Source organism: Cornus florida, unplaced genomic scaffold (genome assembly GCF_030987335.1).
Source record: "Cornus florida cultivar Cherokee Brave unplaced genomic scaffold, ASM3098733v1 CherokeeBrave_3.0.0_Hap2_Chr03, whole genome shotgun sequence".
In the NCBI taxonomy this organism is placed as follows: domain Eukaryota; kingdom Viridiplantae; phylum Streptophyta; class Magnoliopsida; order Cornales; family Cornaceae; genus Cornus; species Cornus florida.
The window spans coordinates 9,358,563-9,372,186 of NW_026775573.1; the positions used below are offsets into that span (position 1 = coordinate 9,358,563).

At 33.4% G+C, this 13,624-nt stretch overlaps 1 protein-coding gene across 1 annotated transcript; it reads left to right on the top strand.

Moving 5' to 3' along the window:
* Window positions 1-12,320: 12,320 nt before the first annotated feature.
* LOC132301075 (mitogen-activated protein kinase kinase kinase 20-like) lies at window positions 12,321-13,298 on the top strand. Its single transcript, XM_059798363.1, has one exon. The coding sequence runs from the start codon at window positions 12,321-12,323 to the stop codon at window positions 13,296-13,298; it is 978 nt and encodes a 325-aa protein (XP_059654346.1).
* Window positions 13,299-13,624: the final 326 nt, after the last annotated feature.

Here is a 13,624-nt window from a genome sequence, read left to right on the forward strand (position 1 = left end):
ACTGGAAGCTATGGTGTGAACAAGAAGATCTTCCTTTCAGCAGGATATATGAACCAGTTTTGGGCCTTGTTTCAACTATTATCGAGAATTAGAATAAAAATAAATAAATTTGTTTTCAGACAACAGTAAAAAGTAGTTTTATGAAATTATACATTTTTTTAAGCTTTCCAAAACCATTTTTAGACATGAGCACTATCAGAAAAAAAAGGCTTTTAATGACATGCGGATTCACACGACAAGTAGACGCATGCTTTTATTGAAGAAACCGTGAAAAGTTTATACTATCCACGACAAGCATTAAAAGTTGTCAGTACTAAAATATCAGGTCGTTAAATAGTTAAATAACCATTGCTTTGAAACATTGATGACTTAACACGTAATTTTTAAATATCTCGTACGTGGCATTTTAACGACGTTACTATAAAATTGTTAATGTATGCCTTTAATGACTAGCACAACATGTCTGTGGTTTTTTTTGTATTTTTTGACATCATATACTACATGTCGTTAAAATCCTTCTCCATTTTTATTTTTTTAATTTTATTTTCTTTATAATGGAATATATATATATATATATATATATATATATATATATAGTTTTGTTGGAAGATGATAGTTTTGTTGTTTTATACTTCTTTAACCCATTTTTACTTACCTGACACGTACGACGAGGCAAGCCCGGCCAAATCCTTTTGTTATTTTTTTTTTCTTACTTTATCTAAATATAAGTAATGAGTCCACTTAGCCTTAGGTAACCCATATGCACCATGTGTGTATGCATATACAAATAGTCCAGCAATTCACATGCGCACACACACACCGAGGCAGACTATGCACATAATATATGTACATATATTATTAAAAAAAACACATGCCTTTAGTTTCCAACCCAAAAGAACTCGCAACTTTACCTGGGCAAGAGTGAAGAGGTGGACATCCAGGTTGATCTATTCTTATTAAATCAATTATATGCTAAATGCAATCTTATTGGGCTCAAACATTTGTTGATTTATTCTTATTAAATCAATTCTATGCTAAATGCAATCTTATTGGGCTCAAACATTTGTTTTACCAAAAAAGGTTATTGATGAATTGAATCAAATTTTGATGAGATTTATGTGGTCTGGTCCAGAGTTGAAAAGATCATGCGCTAAATTAAGTTACTTGGGAGATAGTTTGTAGAGCCAAGATTAATGGAGGTTTAGGGTTTCCAAACTTAGAAATGACAAACAACATTGCTAACCTTAAGCATATATGGAAGCTCTTTGCTAGAAAGGAGAATCTCTGGATTGCAAAGTCTTATAGGTACCTTATTAAGAACAAGAGCTTTGGTTTGGCTCAGACTTCTGGAGAAAATTGCTAAAACTAAGGGATATGGCAAGGGGCTTATTGAAGCATAGGTTGGGGAAGGGTACAGATACAATGATGTGGTTGAATTATTAGTTGTCAAATGGACTACTAGCTACTTAACCAGCTCAACCTTAATAATGGGAAAATTCTTCAATTGGACTTGAGAGTCAAAGTTGGATAGTATAATTTCCTTTAATCATTGGGTAGTTCCAGCAGCCCTAGCTCACATTCCATTTTTCCAGTCACAAAATTTCCGTTCACAACTCCAAGAGCTACCAACTCCATCAAAGGAAACAAATTCAATCATTTGGTTGCCCTCACCAAATGATAATTTCTTTCTTGCTCATACATCTAGATACCTCATTCCTCTCACTTTCTGTTGGGAAACGTGCAAGTTTTAAAAAACTTTTGAGGAATTTTCATACATAGATCTTGATTCATCACATAGAGACAAGTTTTATGCAAAAATAAAAGATGGTGTATCATTCAATTAACAGTTTGAATACTTACATCAACGGTCTTGGTAAACCTTTTAATCTTTCCTCTAAAGTGAATGTTCTCACTTATTATTAATCCCTTAGCAAGATCATTTCTCCTTCTTCTTGATGATAATCTTCCCTTTAGGAATCACCAATATGCCTTGATGAATGAACTTGGAATTAAGGCTTATGGTAGCCTCCTTTAGAAGAGAAAGCAAACCCTAAAAACTAGAGAGAGAAAATATATTCCTTTTTCTTGTTTTAAAAGTCACACCCTAAAATATACATGGACCCATGTATATATAGGCAAAATAAAAATAAGAAAATGAAACAATAAATTTTTCTCGATCTCTAATTCAAATTTCTCAATTCTAATATAACTCCAATATCAACTTGGGCTATGGGTGAGAATCCTTTGGCCTTACTATTTTCTTGGCTATTATAAATTAATAATTGGTCCGGTCCATTAAACCATGGATCCAATTCAATTAATTCATAAATTAATTTTTACTCCACTAAAAGAAATTAATTGCACTCCAATTAAATAGTAAATAACCTCTAAGTCAATGTTGCACTTTGACCCTTCTATGCATAATTATTTATCGGATAATTAAATCCATCAATCCGACAACATAATTAATATAATTATTTTGTTACCTTTGATTATTTCCGACTCGATCACAATAAAATATTTGTTTGACAAAAATAATAATTTACTAAATAAATACATATAGAAAACATTTTGTCTAAAACATACAAAGGCCTTCAAATTTAATTTGTGATCAACCATAATCAAAATAAAATAAATGCAAATGGCACTGATGCAAATATTGAGAATATAAACCTTTAACCATTAATTACATAACTACCCAAAGTGCCAATCTAAGGATCCCGAGGTATTCGCCAAACAAATCAAAATAATTATTAATTAATAAAAGAGTCTATACTTCTTTCATACTTGAGAGTCAAAAGCCATGACTGTGATAGAGAGCAATTGCATACGACAACTCTCACAATATAGCTCAATCTATCGTGAACTCGATTCAAGTCCTAACTAATTAAATGTTCATCCATAATTATTGACTTTGAACCATTTATGATTACTAATTTATAACTTAGTATTAATTGTCATTACATACATATATAAATATATATTGTAATCAAGTGGACACAATCAATTCCATAAAGAAACGAAAAATAATACATTCCATTCACCAATTGTATAATGCCATAATAAAATATTCAGATAAGGAACCATAACTTTTACAATCCAAATAAGAATTTGCTATGCTAGGGCACACATATCTCAACAGCTTCCACTTGCACTTATAGCCAATTCGAATCACATCTAACTCCCATGTTTTCCATTTGACGATTAAACATCTTGATTCGGTAAAGCTTTTGTGAATGGATCAGCAAGGTTATGTTCCGATGCAATCTTGGCCACAAGTATATCTCCTCGCTTTACTATATCACGAACCACATGATGTTTCCTCTGAATGTGTCTTGTTCCTTTATGAAATTTTGGGTCCTTGGTTTGGGCTATAGCCGCACTATTGTCGCAATGAAGTGTCAGAGGCTGATCTATATGCTCCATAACCTCCAGTTTAATTAGAAAGTTTCTTAACCAAACAACTTCTTTTGCTACTTCAGAGGCTGCAATGTATTCTGCTTCCATGGTTGAGTCAGCAGTACAACCCTGCTTTACACTCTTCCAACTAACGGCCCCTCAATTGAACTTGAACACATATCCAGATGTAGATCACTTGGCATCCGGATCTAATTGAAAATCAGAATCCATATAGCCAACTGGGACCAGATCATCACCTCCATAAACGAGCATGAGACTCTTAGTTCTTTTAAGGTATTTTAAGATATTCTTCACAGCTGACCAATGATCAAGTCCAGGATTGGACTGATACCTACTGACAATCCCTACTGAGTAGCAGATGTCTGGTCTGGTACAGACCATAGCATACATAAGACTATCAACTGCCGAAACATATGGTATCCGCCTCATTTGCTCAATTTATTTATCAGTCTTGGGAGACTGGTCATTAGAAGGAGCCAATCCATGTCTAAATGGTAAAAACCCTTTCTTAGAGTTTTCCATTCCAAACCTAGTCAGAACTTTGTCAATATAAGACTCTTGAGACAAGCCTATTTTCTTTTTAACTCAATCTTGCAAAAGTTTGATCCCAAAAATATAGCTTGCTTCTCCAAGATCTTTCATCTCAAATTTATTGAACAACCACCGTTTAATTGATGACAAAGCCTCTACATCATTACCTATGAGTAAGATGTCTTCAACATATAAAATGAGAATCATGATGACATTACCCTGTTTTTTCTTGTAAACGCAAGGTTCAAACACGTTTTGTTCAAAGCCAAATAATTTGACTGCCTGATCAAAACAAATGTTCCATGTGCGTGAAGCTTGCTTAAGTCCATAAATAGACCTATTCAACTTACACACACAGTCCTCATGACCTTTAACCATGAAACTGTCTGGTTACCTCATGTAAATGTCTTGTTCAAGATGGCCATTTAAAAATGCCGACTTAACATCCATCTGCCATATCTCATAATCACAATGAGCACTAATGGCCAAAAGAATGCGAATAGATTTAAGTATTGCAACTGGTGAGAATGTATCCTCATAATCAATACCTTCACGTTGAGTGAAGCCTTTGGCAACCAGTCTAGCTTTGAATGTTTCAACATTCCCATCCATTCCTCTCTTTCGTTTGTAAATCCACTTACAACCAATGGGCTGAACCCCACTAGGAAGTTCTATAATTTCCCAGACTTTGTTAGAATACATAGATTCCAACTCTGATTTCATGGCATCTTTTCAACGATTCGCATCTATATCGGTCAACGCTTTCGCATAGCTTACTGGATCCGACTCATGCTTATCGGGGACGGCCTCGTAGACCTCACCCAAAAGCGTGGGTTTGTCGGGTCGGATGATAGTTCTCCCACTACGATGAAGGACCGGTGCAGGAATCGATGTAGTAGATGACGGTAATTCAACAGGGACTTCTTGTGTCTCACCATTCTCAGTATTTATATTAGGTGTGTCCATAGGGGGTATATTTGATGTGCTAATCATCTCCTCTAACACTATTTGGTTACTAGGTCTGTGGTTCATAATATAATCCTCCTCCAGGTAAACAGCATGAGTGCTGACAATAACCTTATTGTCCTTCGGATCATAAAATAATCCACCTCTAGTGCCCTTAGGATAGCCAACAAACAAGCATGCATCTGATCTTGCTTCCAACTTGTCTGCCTATTTCTTACGCACGTGTGCTGGACACCCCATATATGCATGTGATTTAAACTAGGTTTATGTCCAAACCACAGCTCATATGGCGTTCCTGAAACAGAATTGGATGGAACACAGTTTAAGATGTACATCGCTGATTCTAAGGCTAATCCCCAAAATGATAGAGGTAATGTAGCAAAACTCATCATAGATCTAACCATGTTAAGCAAAGTTATGTTTCTCCTTTCTGCCACTCCATTTTGTTGGGGGCAGTCAGGTGCGGATAACTGGCGCACAATAGCCTCATTGACCATATAATCCTTGAACTCCCCAAGAGGTATTCACCTCCTCAATCAGATCAAAGTGTTTTGATAAATTTACCTAATCAAAGCTCCACGTCCGCCTGAAACTCACGAAATTTTCCATAAGCTTCTGACTTATGTCGCATTAGGTAAATATATCCAAAACGTGAATAATTATCAATGAAAGTGATGAAGTACTCAAACCCTCCTCTCGCTTAGGTGGTCATGGAATCACACACGTCTGTGTGCACCAACTCTAATTGTTCTTTGGCTTTATATCCTTTAGCTGAGTAAGTCATTCGAGTCATCTTTCCTTCAATACAGGATTCACAAGTTGGCATAGGTTCCTCTGCCTCACAAGGTAATAAACTTTCTTTAACCAACCTTTGAATCCTATTTTGATTGATGTGACCCAATTGTAGATGCCAATGATACAATGAGTTTGGAGAAACTGCTTTTCTTTTAACATTCAATCTAGATGAAGTTGCATTTAATTCATAATTATGCATTTGATATGAGTTAGGAGTTAAAATATATAGACTATCTTTCAATGTACCAGAAGTTATAACACAACCATTTAATTTAATTAAAACATTTTTCTCAAAAGTAAAAATATAGTTTTTGTAATCCAACGAAACTGAAATTAAATTGCGCCTACCATTTGGCACATAACGACAATATTCTAAAATAAGACTCCTCTTACTATCAAACTGCATATGAACCACTCCCACTACTTTAGCTTCTACCTTAGCATTAGATACCATATATAAGTATATCTCTCCTTCATCGAGGCTTCTGGATTTCTAGAATCCCTATAATGAATTGCAAACATAATTAGTAGCTCCAGAATCTATACACCAGGAATTTATAGATTCAACCACGTTACATGCCTCAATAATGAATATACATTTTCCTTTGCTTTGCGTGCGAAGTGTTGGGCAGTTAGGTTTCCAGTGACCCAGTTGACCGCAATGGAAATAGTTTCCTTCGCCTTCAACCCGTACTTTCTTCTTCCCCTTATCCTTTTGGATCACTTTGTTTGGCACAAACATAGTTTGGGCTCCATCCTTCTTCTTTTTCTTGCCCCTCCTCTTAGGCCTAGAAGTGGATGGTCCAGCAGACTGAGTGTAGTTGATAGATGCACCCTTACTTTTGATTATCCCTTTAAAGGTTACCAACTCATTCAGAAGTTCAGCGAGTGAGTACTCAAGCTTATTTATAGAATAATTAACCCTAAAAGAGTTAAATGAGTCTGGCAATAAAGCAATAATCATGTCAACCTGAAGTTCACCATCCAAGTTGCATCCAAGGATCTCAAGTTTATTTAGAAAACCAATCATTTTTAAAGCATGATCCCGAACTGGAGTACCTTGGACCATCTTGGTGGTCATCAAGTTTGTCATAGCAGTTTGGCGTGCACTCTTACCAACTTGCCCAATTATTTCCTTGAGGTTAAGCATGATGGCTGCAGAAGTGAGATAATGAAGATGTTGACTTTGGAGTACATTCGAGAGTGAAGCAAGAATATAGCACCTAGTCATCTCATCTGCTTTATTCCATTTCTTAAAAACTTCATGTTCCTCAGGAGTTCAATTATATGCTTACTACTTCCCGACCTTTTCTCATCTAGTTGCCTTTTCCAATCGATATAATTAGGTCCAGTTAATCGATTTTCTTTTAGTATGTTTGCAAATGGACTGAATGGACTGGTCATGATAAATCTGAAAATAAAAACATTCATACAATAAATAAAGTGAATAAAAATACTCATGCAAAATAAAATAATTAATTAACTGTGGGTCCCTTAACCACATTGCATGAAAAATCGGATAATCAATATGCCAATAACTTATCCAGTTGGCGAAATTCATTATTACTTATTGACGAGAAAAACTCATTATTTCCATATCTCTTTAAACAATACTTTATCTATATATGAAATAATTCCCGATTATGTTTAGCCTTTCTAAAATCACCTAGTATAGACCACTCCGTTGGGGAAATAATACTATTGATTTTAGATTGAGTGTATAACGTAATTAATGCTCCAACGAAAAATCAAATATTAAATGTATTGCCATTATTAGCTTAGACTTTTTAAATCATGCGTAGGGCCTTATTTTTAAAGATCTAACTATAATGGACATTTAATAAATATATTTTTATAAGACAACCATTCTTTTAATCTAGACCCTTTAAATCATGCGTCGGACCTTATTTTTAAAGATCTAATCATAATAGTTATAATAACGAAGGCCATGGGGTAATGTATAAAAATCCCCACTCCCACTCAATTTTTAATTATATATAATTTGGGTTTTCTATTCATGATTTAATGCATGCAAAATGCCTTGATTTTATTTCAATTAAATTTAGAAAATATCTGGATTTTAAATGATTCACTAATATTTAATTTGATGTATTATTTTAAAATAATTTACAAAAATAATTTTTCGTTTCTCAATAAATACCCTCAAATTAATTAGCAATCAAATCCAATTTATCTTCATAATTTAATTAATATAAATCAAGCCATTTAAATAAAAATCATGGATCTAATGCATGAACAATAATAATCAGTATTAAATTATTCCATGTATCACATAAATATTTAAACAACAGACAGAAGCAATTTAAATGGCCAATGGATTCAGCTTTTAACATTTAAATATTATTCTTGCTGTACGAGAGTCCTGCAACAGTCTGTAAACACCTATAGTACGTGCCGGGATGCGCCTCTACGTGCCTGCACGCACGTGCAGGGTAAAAACTTTGGGCTGGCGCGTGTTCCTTACGCGCTAGCATGCCCTCACTCTCTGCCAATCCTGGCGTGTGATCCTCAAGCGCCAGGCCCATCCTTGGTGTGATACACCAGAAAAATGCAGAAAAATTCTAGAAAAATAGGAAAAATTCCCAGAAAATTAAATTAAGCCTAAACAATTCCAGAAAAAATCTGAAAATTTCAAAAAAATTCCAGAAAATTGCTGAAGCCTAATTTAATCTTTTTGGACTTCTTGAAACTTCATAGCATCCTTTGATGAAGAGTACATGGATTAAATAAATATTTACAATTTAAAATATAATGGAAAAAATTAAATCACATCATTGAACTTTCAAACGGCTAAATCAAAGCCTTAATTACATTCATCCAAAGAATAAATTACATTCAATAAACCTATAAGCTCCATTCATGGCCCAACCATACATCATTATCCATTCACAATTATATATACATCATCATGTATCAATATATATCAACATAATAAATCATACATCAACATACATCAATAAATATATATATGTATATATAATTTGGATCCATGAAGATGATTTTGATAAAAACATGATTTCTAGTAATGAATCAAACCATTCTCTGATACCACTGTTGGGAAACGTGCAAGTTTTAAAATTTTTTTGAGGGATTTTCATACATAAATCTTGATTCATCACATAGAGACAAGTTTTATGCAAAAATAAAAGATGATGTATCATTCAATTAATAGTTTGAATACTTACATCAAAGGTCTGAGTAAACCTTTTAATCTTTCCTCTAAAGTGAATGTTCTCACTTGTTGTAGATCACTTAGTAAGATCATTTCTTCTTCTTCTTGATGATAATTTTCCCTTTAGGAATCACCAATATGCCTTGATAAATGAACTTGGAATCAAGGCTTGTAGTAGCCTCCTTTAAAAGAGAAAGCAAACCCTAAATACTAGAGAAAGAAAATATATTCCTTTTTCTTATTCTAAAAGTCACACTCTAAAATATACATGGACCCATGTATATATAGACAAAATAAAGATAAGAAAAGGAAACAATAAATTCTTTTCTATCTCTAATTCAAAATTTTCAATTCTAATATGACTCCAATATCAACTTGGGCTATGGGTGAGAATCATTTGAGCTTACTATTTTCTTGGCTACTATAAATTAATAATTAGTCCGGTCCATTAAACCATGGACCCAATTCAATTAATTCATAAATTAATTTCTACTTCACTAAAAGAAATTAATTGCACTCCAATTAAATAGTAAATAACCTCTAAGCCAATGTTGCACTTTGATCTCTCTATGCATAATTATTTATCGGATAATTAAAGCCATCAATCCGACAACATAATTAATATAATTATTTTGTTACCTTTGATTATTTCCGGCTTAATCACAATAAAATATTTGTTTGACAAAAATAATAATTTACTAAATAAATACATATAGAAAACATTTTGTCTAAAACATACGAAGGCCTTCGAATTTAATTTGTGATCAACCATAATCAAAACAAAATAAATACAAATAACACTGATGCAAATATTGAGAATATAAACCTCTAACTATCCGCCGAACAAAGCAAAGTAATTATTAATTAATAAAAGAGCCAATACTTCTTTCATGCTTGAAAGTGAAAAGTCATAACTGTGATAAAGAGTAATTGCATACAACAACTTTCACAATATATCTCTATCTATCGTGAACTCGGTTCAAGTCTTAACTAATTAAATGTCCATCCATAATTACCGATTTTGAACCATTTATGATTACTAATTTATAACTTAGTATTAATTACCTTTACATACATATATAAATATATCTTGTAATCAAGTGGACACAATCAATTCCATAAAGAATCGAAAAATAATACATTCTATTCACCAATTGTATAATGCCTTAATAATAATATTCAGATAAGGAATCATGACTTTTACAATCCAAATAAGAATTTGCTATGTTAGGGCACACATATCCCAACAGCTCCCACTTGCACTTATAGCCAATTCGAATCACTTCTAGCTCCCATGTTTTCCATATGACGATCAAACATTTTTCAATTTTTTTCGGTCTCTACATTCTCCCAGCCTAAAAAAAAAAAAAAAAAAGAAATTATGAGGTATGAACACTAATCCGGTTGAGACAATAATCCCTCATGCGGTAGCACTGATTTCAATTTTTTCCGGCAGTATCCTTCATCTAATGATATACAATAATTGCAATCAAAGTACCATAAAAGCCAAATTAAATCTTTGGCTAGATCTTATTAGTCTCTCTCACACACATGCACACAATTTTGTCTCCAATATTTTTTTTACCCTTTTGTTCTCTACTTTTGCTTTGATGAATAGTGATAACTGAGTTTAACACTAATCCATTATCCTAATAATTTCAGCTGAGTAAATTTCTTCTAACAGAAAAATAAAAAAAAGAAAAGAAAAAAGAAAGTATTAGAGTAAATAAAGAATGTAAAAAAAAAAAGAAAAAAAGAAAATTTTAAGAAGATGATGTATTAATAAATTTAGGGACTTTTATGTCATTTATTTAAAAGAAAAAAATTGAAGTAAAATGGATTATGAATATGGCTCCCTAATAAATAAATAAAGTTTTTTTTTTTTTTTTTGGAACATGTTAGGTGATACTTACCAGTTAGGTTAGAAGATTTTGATAACCAACAGGCCTGTGGCTTAACGGTAAAAGGCTCCTACTTTCCAAAGGGAAGTCAGGGGTTCGAACCACAGTGGAGGCAGTGTGTGTGAGTCCCAATTAGGAAAAAAAAAAAAAAAAAAAAAATTGATAATACTTAAATTAAGTTGTGATAGTTGAAGTAGTTTAATATCCACGTCATCACTATTGTATAATTATAGGTCTTCCTAATCCAATTAGGAAACTAAAACCCTAATATACTTCTCAAAAGAAAACCCAAATATTTTTACACCACCAAAGCCATCAACCTTCCTTTCAAGCTTTCGTCAATGGATAACAATTGGGTAGTCAGCAAATTAACTTCTTGTTTCATCTCCTGCATGGTAAATACTTAGTGGAGTCACATATTTTTATCACATGCACCAAATATTTACTTATATCTCGAATCTATTCTCATTACTTATCAGTTTTTTTTATTTGGTTTTATGTGAAACTTGGTGTTGGATTTTGAGATTGATGTTGTTGCTATAGGTTTTAATTGTGTTAAGACAAATGCAGGATTTTTTAAAAATAAAATAAAATGTGTTTCTAGAGTATGCAAAGGTTGAACGTAGACTTTTTAGGAGAGGCAAAACTCGCCATAAAAACTCGGTTGTAAAAAATCGACAAGCTTCCACAACTCCCCTTCTTTCAACCAATACGGTTCCATCAAATACCACAACTATATTCACTTAAATCCATATGAGTTAACATTAATTCATGCATCCCTACTTTGCTCTTCCTTTTGAGTTATATTATTGTTGCATACTAAATAATGGAAATTTGCATATATATTTGAGTTTCGAAAGAAACACAAATTACACTACAAGAATTCAGGATATTAGGGATAGAAAAAATCTTAACATGCAACAACTTCACTCTTTACTTAATGCTGAAATTTCAAAACCCCAAAATGGCCTTAGATATCCATATTTGTACTTTAGACTGAAAAACAAAAGATAAAAAACATAATTTTGATAATCTCAAAAAAAGAAAGAGGAACTCTATTTTTCTACACTTGTACTCCACTTGCCTTTTTGTGTTAGAGAAAATGACAAGAAAATCTATAAAATAATTAATGCATCATTTCTTATTTTAAAATACAACAAATACCCTTTATACTATAAATTTAACTTTTTCTTTTTTTTTTAAATCTTAGTTACTTCTAGTTTTTGTTTAGTATTATTATTATTTTTTGTCCTGTCAAAAACATAATATATCTAACAGAGATAAATCAGAGATGATTTTTTTTCCAGACAAAACAATTAATTTCCTTATAACTTAATCTCGAAGTATCAAGTCGGTCCCGGCCAATTAAGGAAACCACTATATATATATATATATATATATATATATATATATATATGTATATATATCAATTAGGAAACTAAGATATATATATATACATTGCATTATATATATATCAACTTATCCCGGGCAAGAACCTTCGATTCACTCCATCAATGGCGACACAGTGGAAGATAGAGAAGGTTCTTGGCAGTGGAACGTACGGTATTGTGTACCTTGCAACCTTCCCTACCCTTCCACCCATCGCCATTAAATCATCGGTTTTCTCAAAATCGGCCTCGCTGCAACGAGAAAAAATCATTCTACAGATTCTGAAAGGTTGTCCGGAGATCATTCGTTGTTTTGGATTCGAGGAGATGATTGCAAAAGATGAAAAATATTACAATCTTTTCCTGGAATATGCACCGGGAGGCACCTTGGAAGACCTGATCAAGAAACGCGGCGGCAAGTTGTCAGAACCAGAAGTTAGGGTTTACAGCCGAATGATCCTTAAAGGACTGCATTACATTCATGAGAAAGGGTTTGTTCACTGTGATATCAAGCCCGCTAATATCCTTGTGTTTCCTACATCATCAGTACCATGTCGATGTGGGGTCGAAAATAATCGAGTTAAGATAGCTGATTTTGGACTGGCGAAGAGGGCTGGAAAGGGTGATATATATGTGAGTGGTGGGCTTGATGATTATCGAGGGACACCTCTCTACACATCGCCGGAGTCAGTTGCATTAGGCTTGAATGAAGCACCAATGGACATTTGGTCTCTCGGCTGCGTTATGGTGGAGATGCTCACCGGAAAGCCGGTATGGAGTAATATTGATGGAGATTTGAATGATCTGCTCTTTGAGATTGGTTTCGGAGGAGAAGAAGAGCCGGAGATACCAGAGGGATTTTCTGCCAACGCCACCGACTTCTTGATAAGGTGTCTAGTGAGGGAGCCAAGTGAGAGATGGACTGCAAAGATGCTCTTAAATCATCCATTTATGGTTGAACACCAGCCACTGCCATCATCTTTGAAAAAAGCTTCTAAACTTGTTCAACTCCATCCCTTCAACAACCGGCACGACGCAGAGTTGATCAGTTCTCTTTTAATCAATCAACAGCTAAAGGGTGTTCATGCAGTTGCCCCAAGCTAGGGTTTTGGACTGAATTGATTTTTAGTTTCATGTTGTATACTAATGTGTATACTTAGATTCTTTCAAACGTACATGTATATAATTAATCTGTTTGATTAAAGTTGTTCGATCAGCACAGTGATCAATTTTCTCTGTTCATAAACTTTAAAATGAAGAAGTAAATGGTGTTTCCAATCACAATTTTCTTTTGGGTTATGGATTGAATTGATTTTTATCATGTGTATTTGATGTACATTATTTGATCTCTTTCAATGTTGTGATCATGATCGGTTTGAAAGTAGCTGCAAAACACTACTACTGCATGTATTCGAGATTAATGTGGCAAA

Coding starts and splice junctions, on each gene's coding strand:
- LOC132301075 (XM_059798363.1), top strand. CDS start 12,321: ATGGCGACACAGTGGAAGATAGAGAAGGTTCTTGGCAGTGGAACGTAC.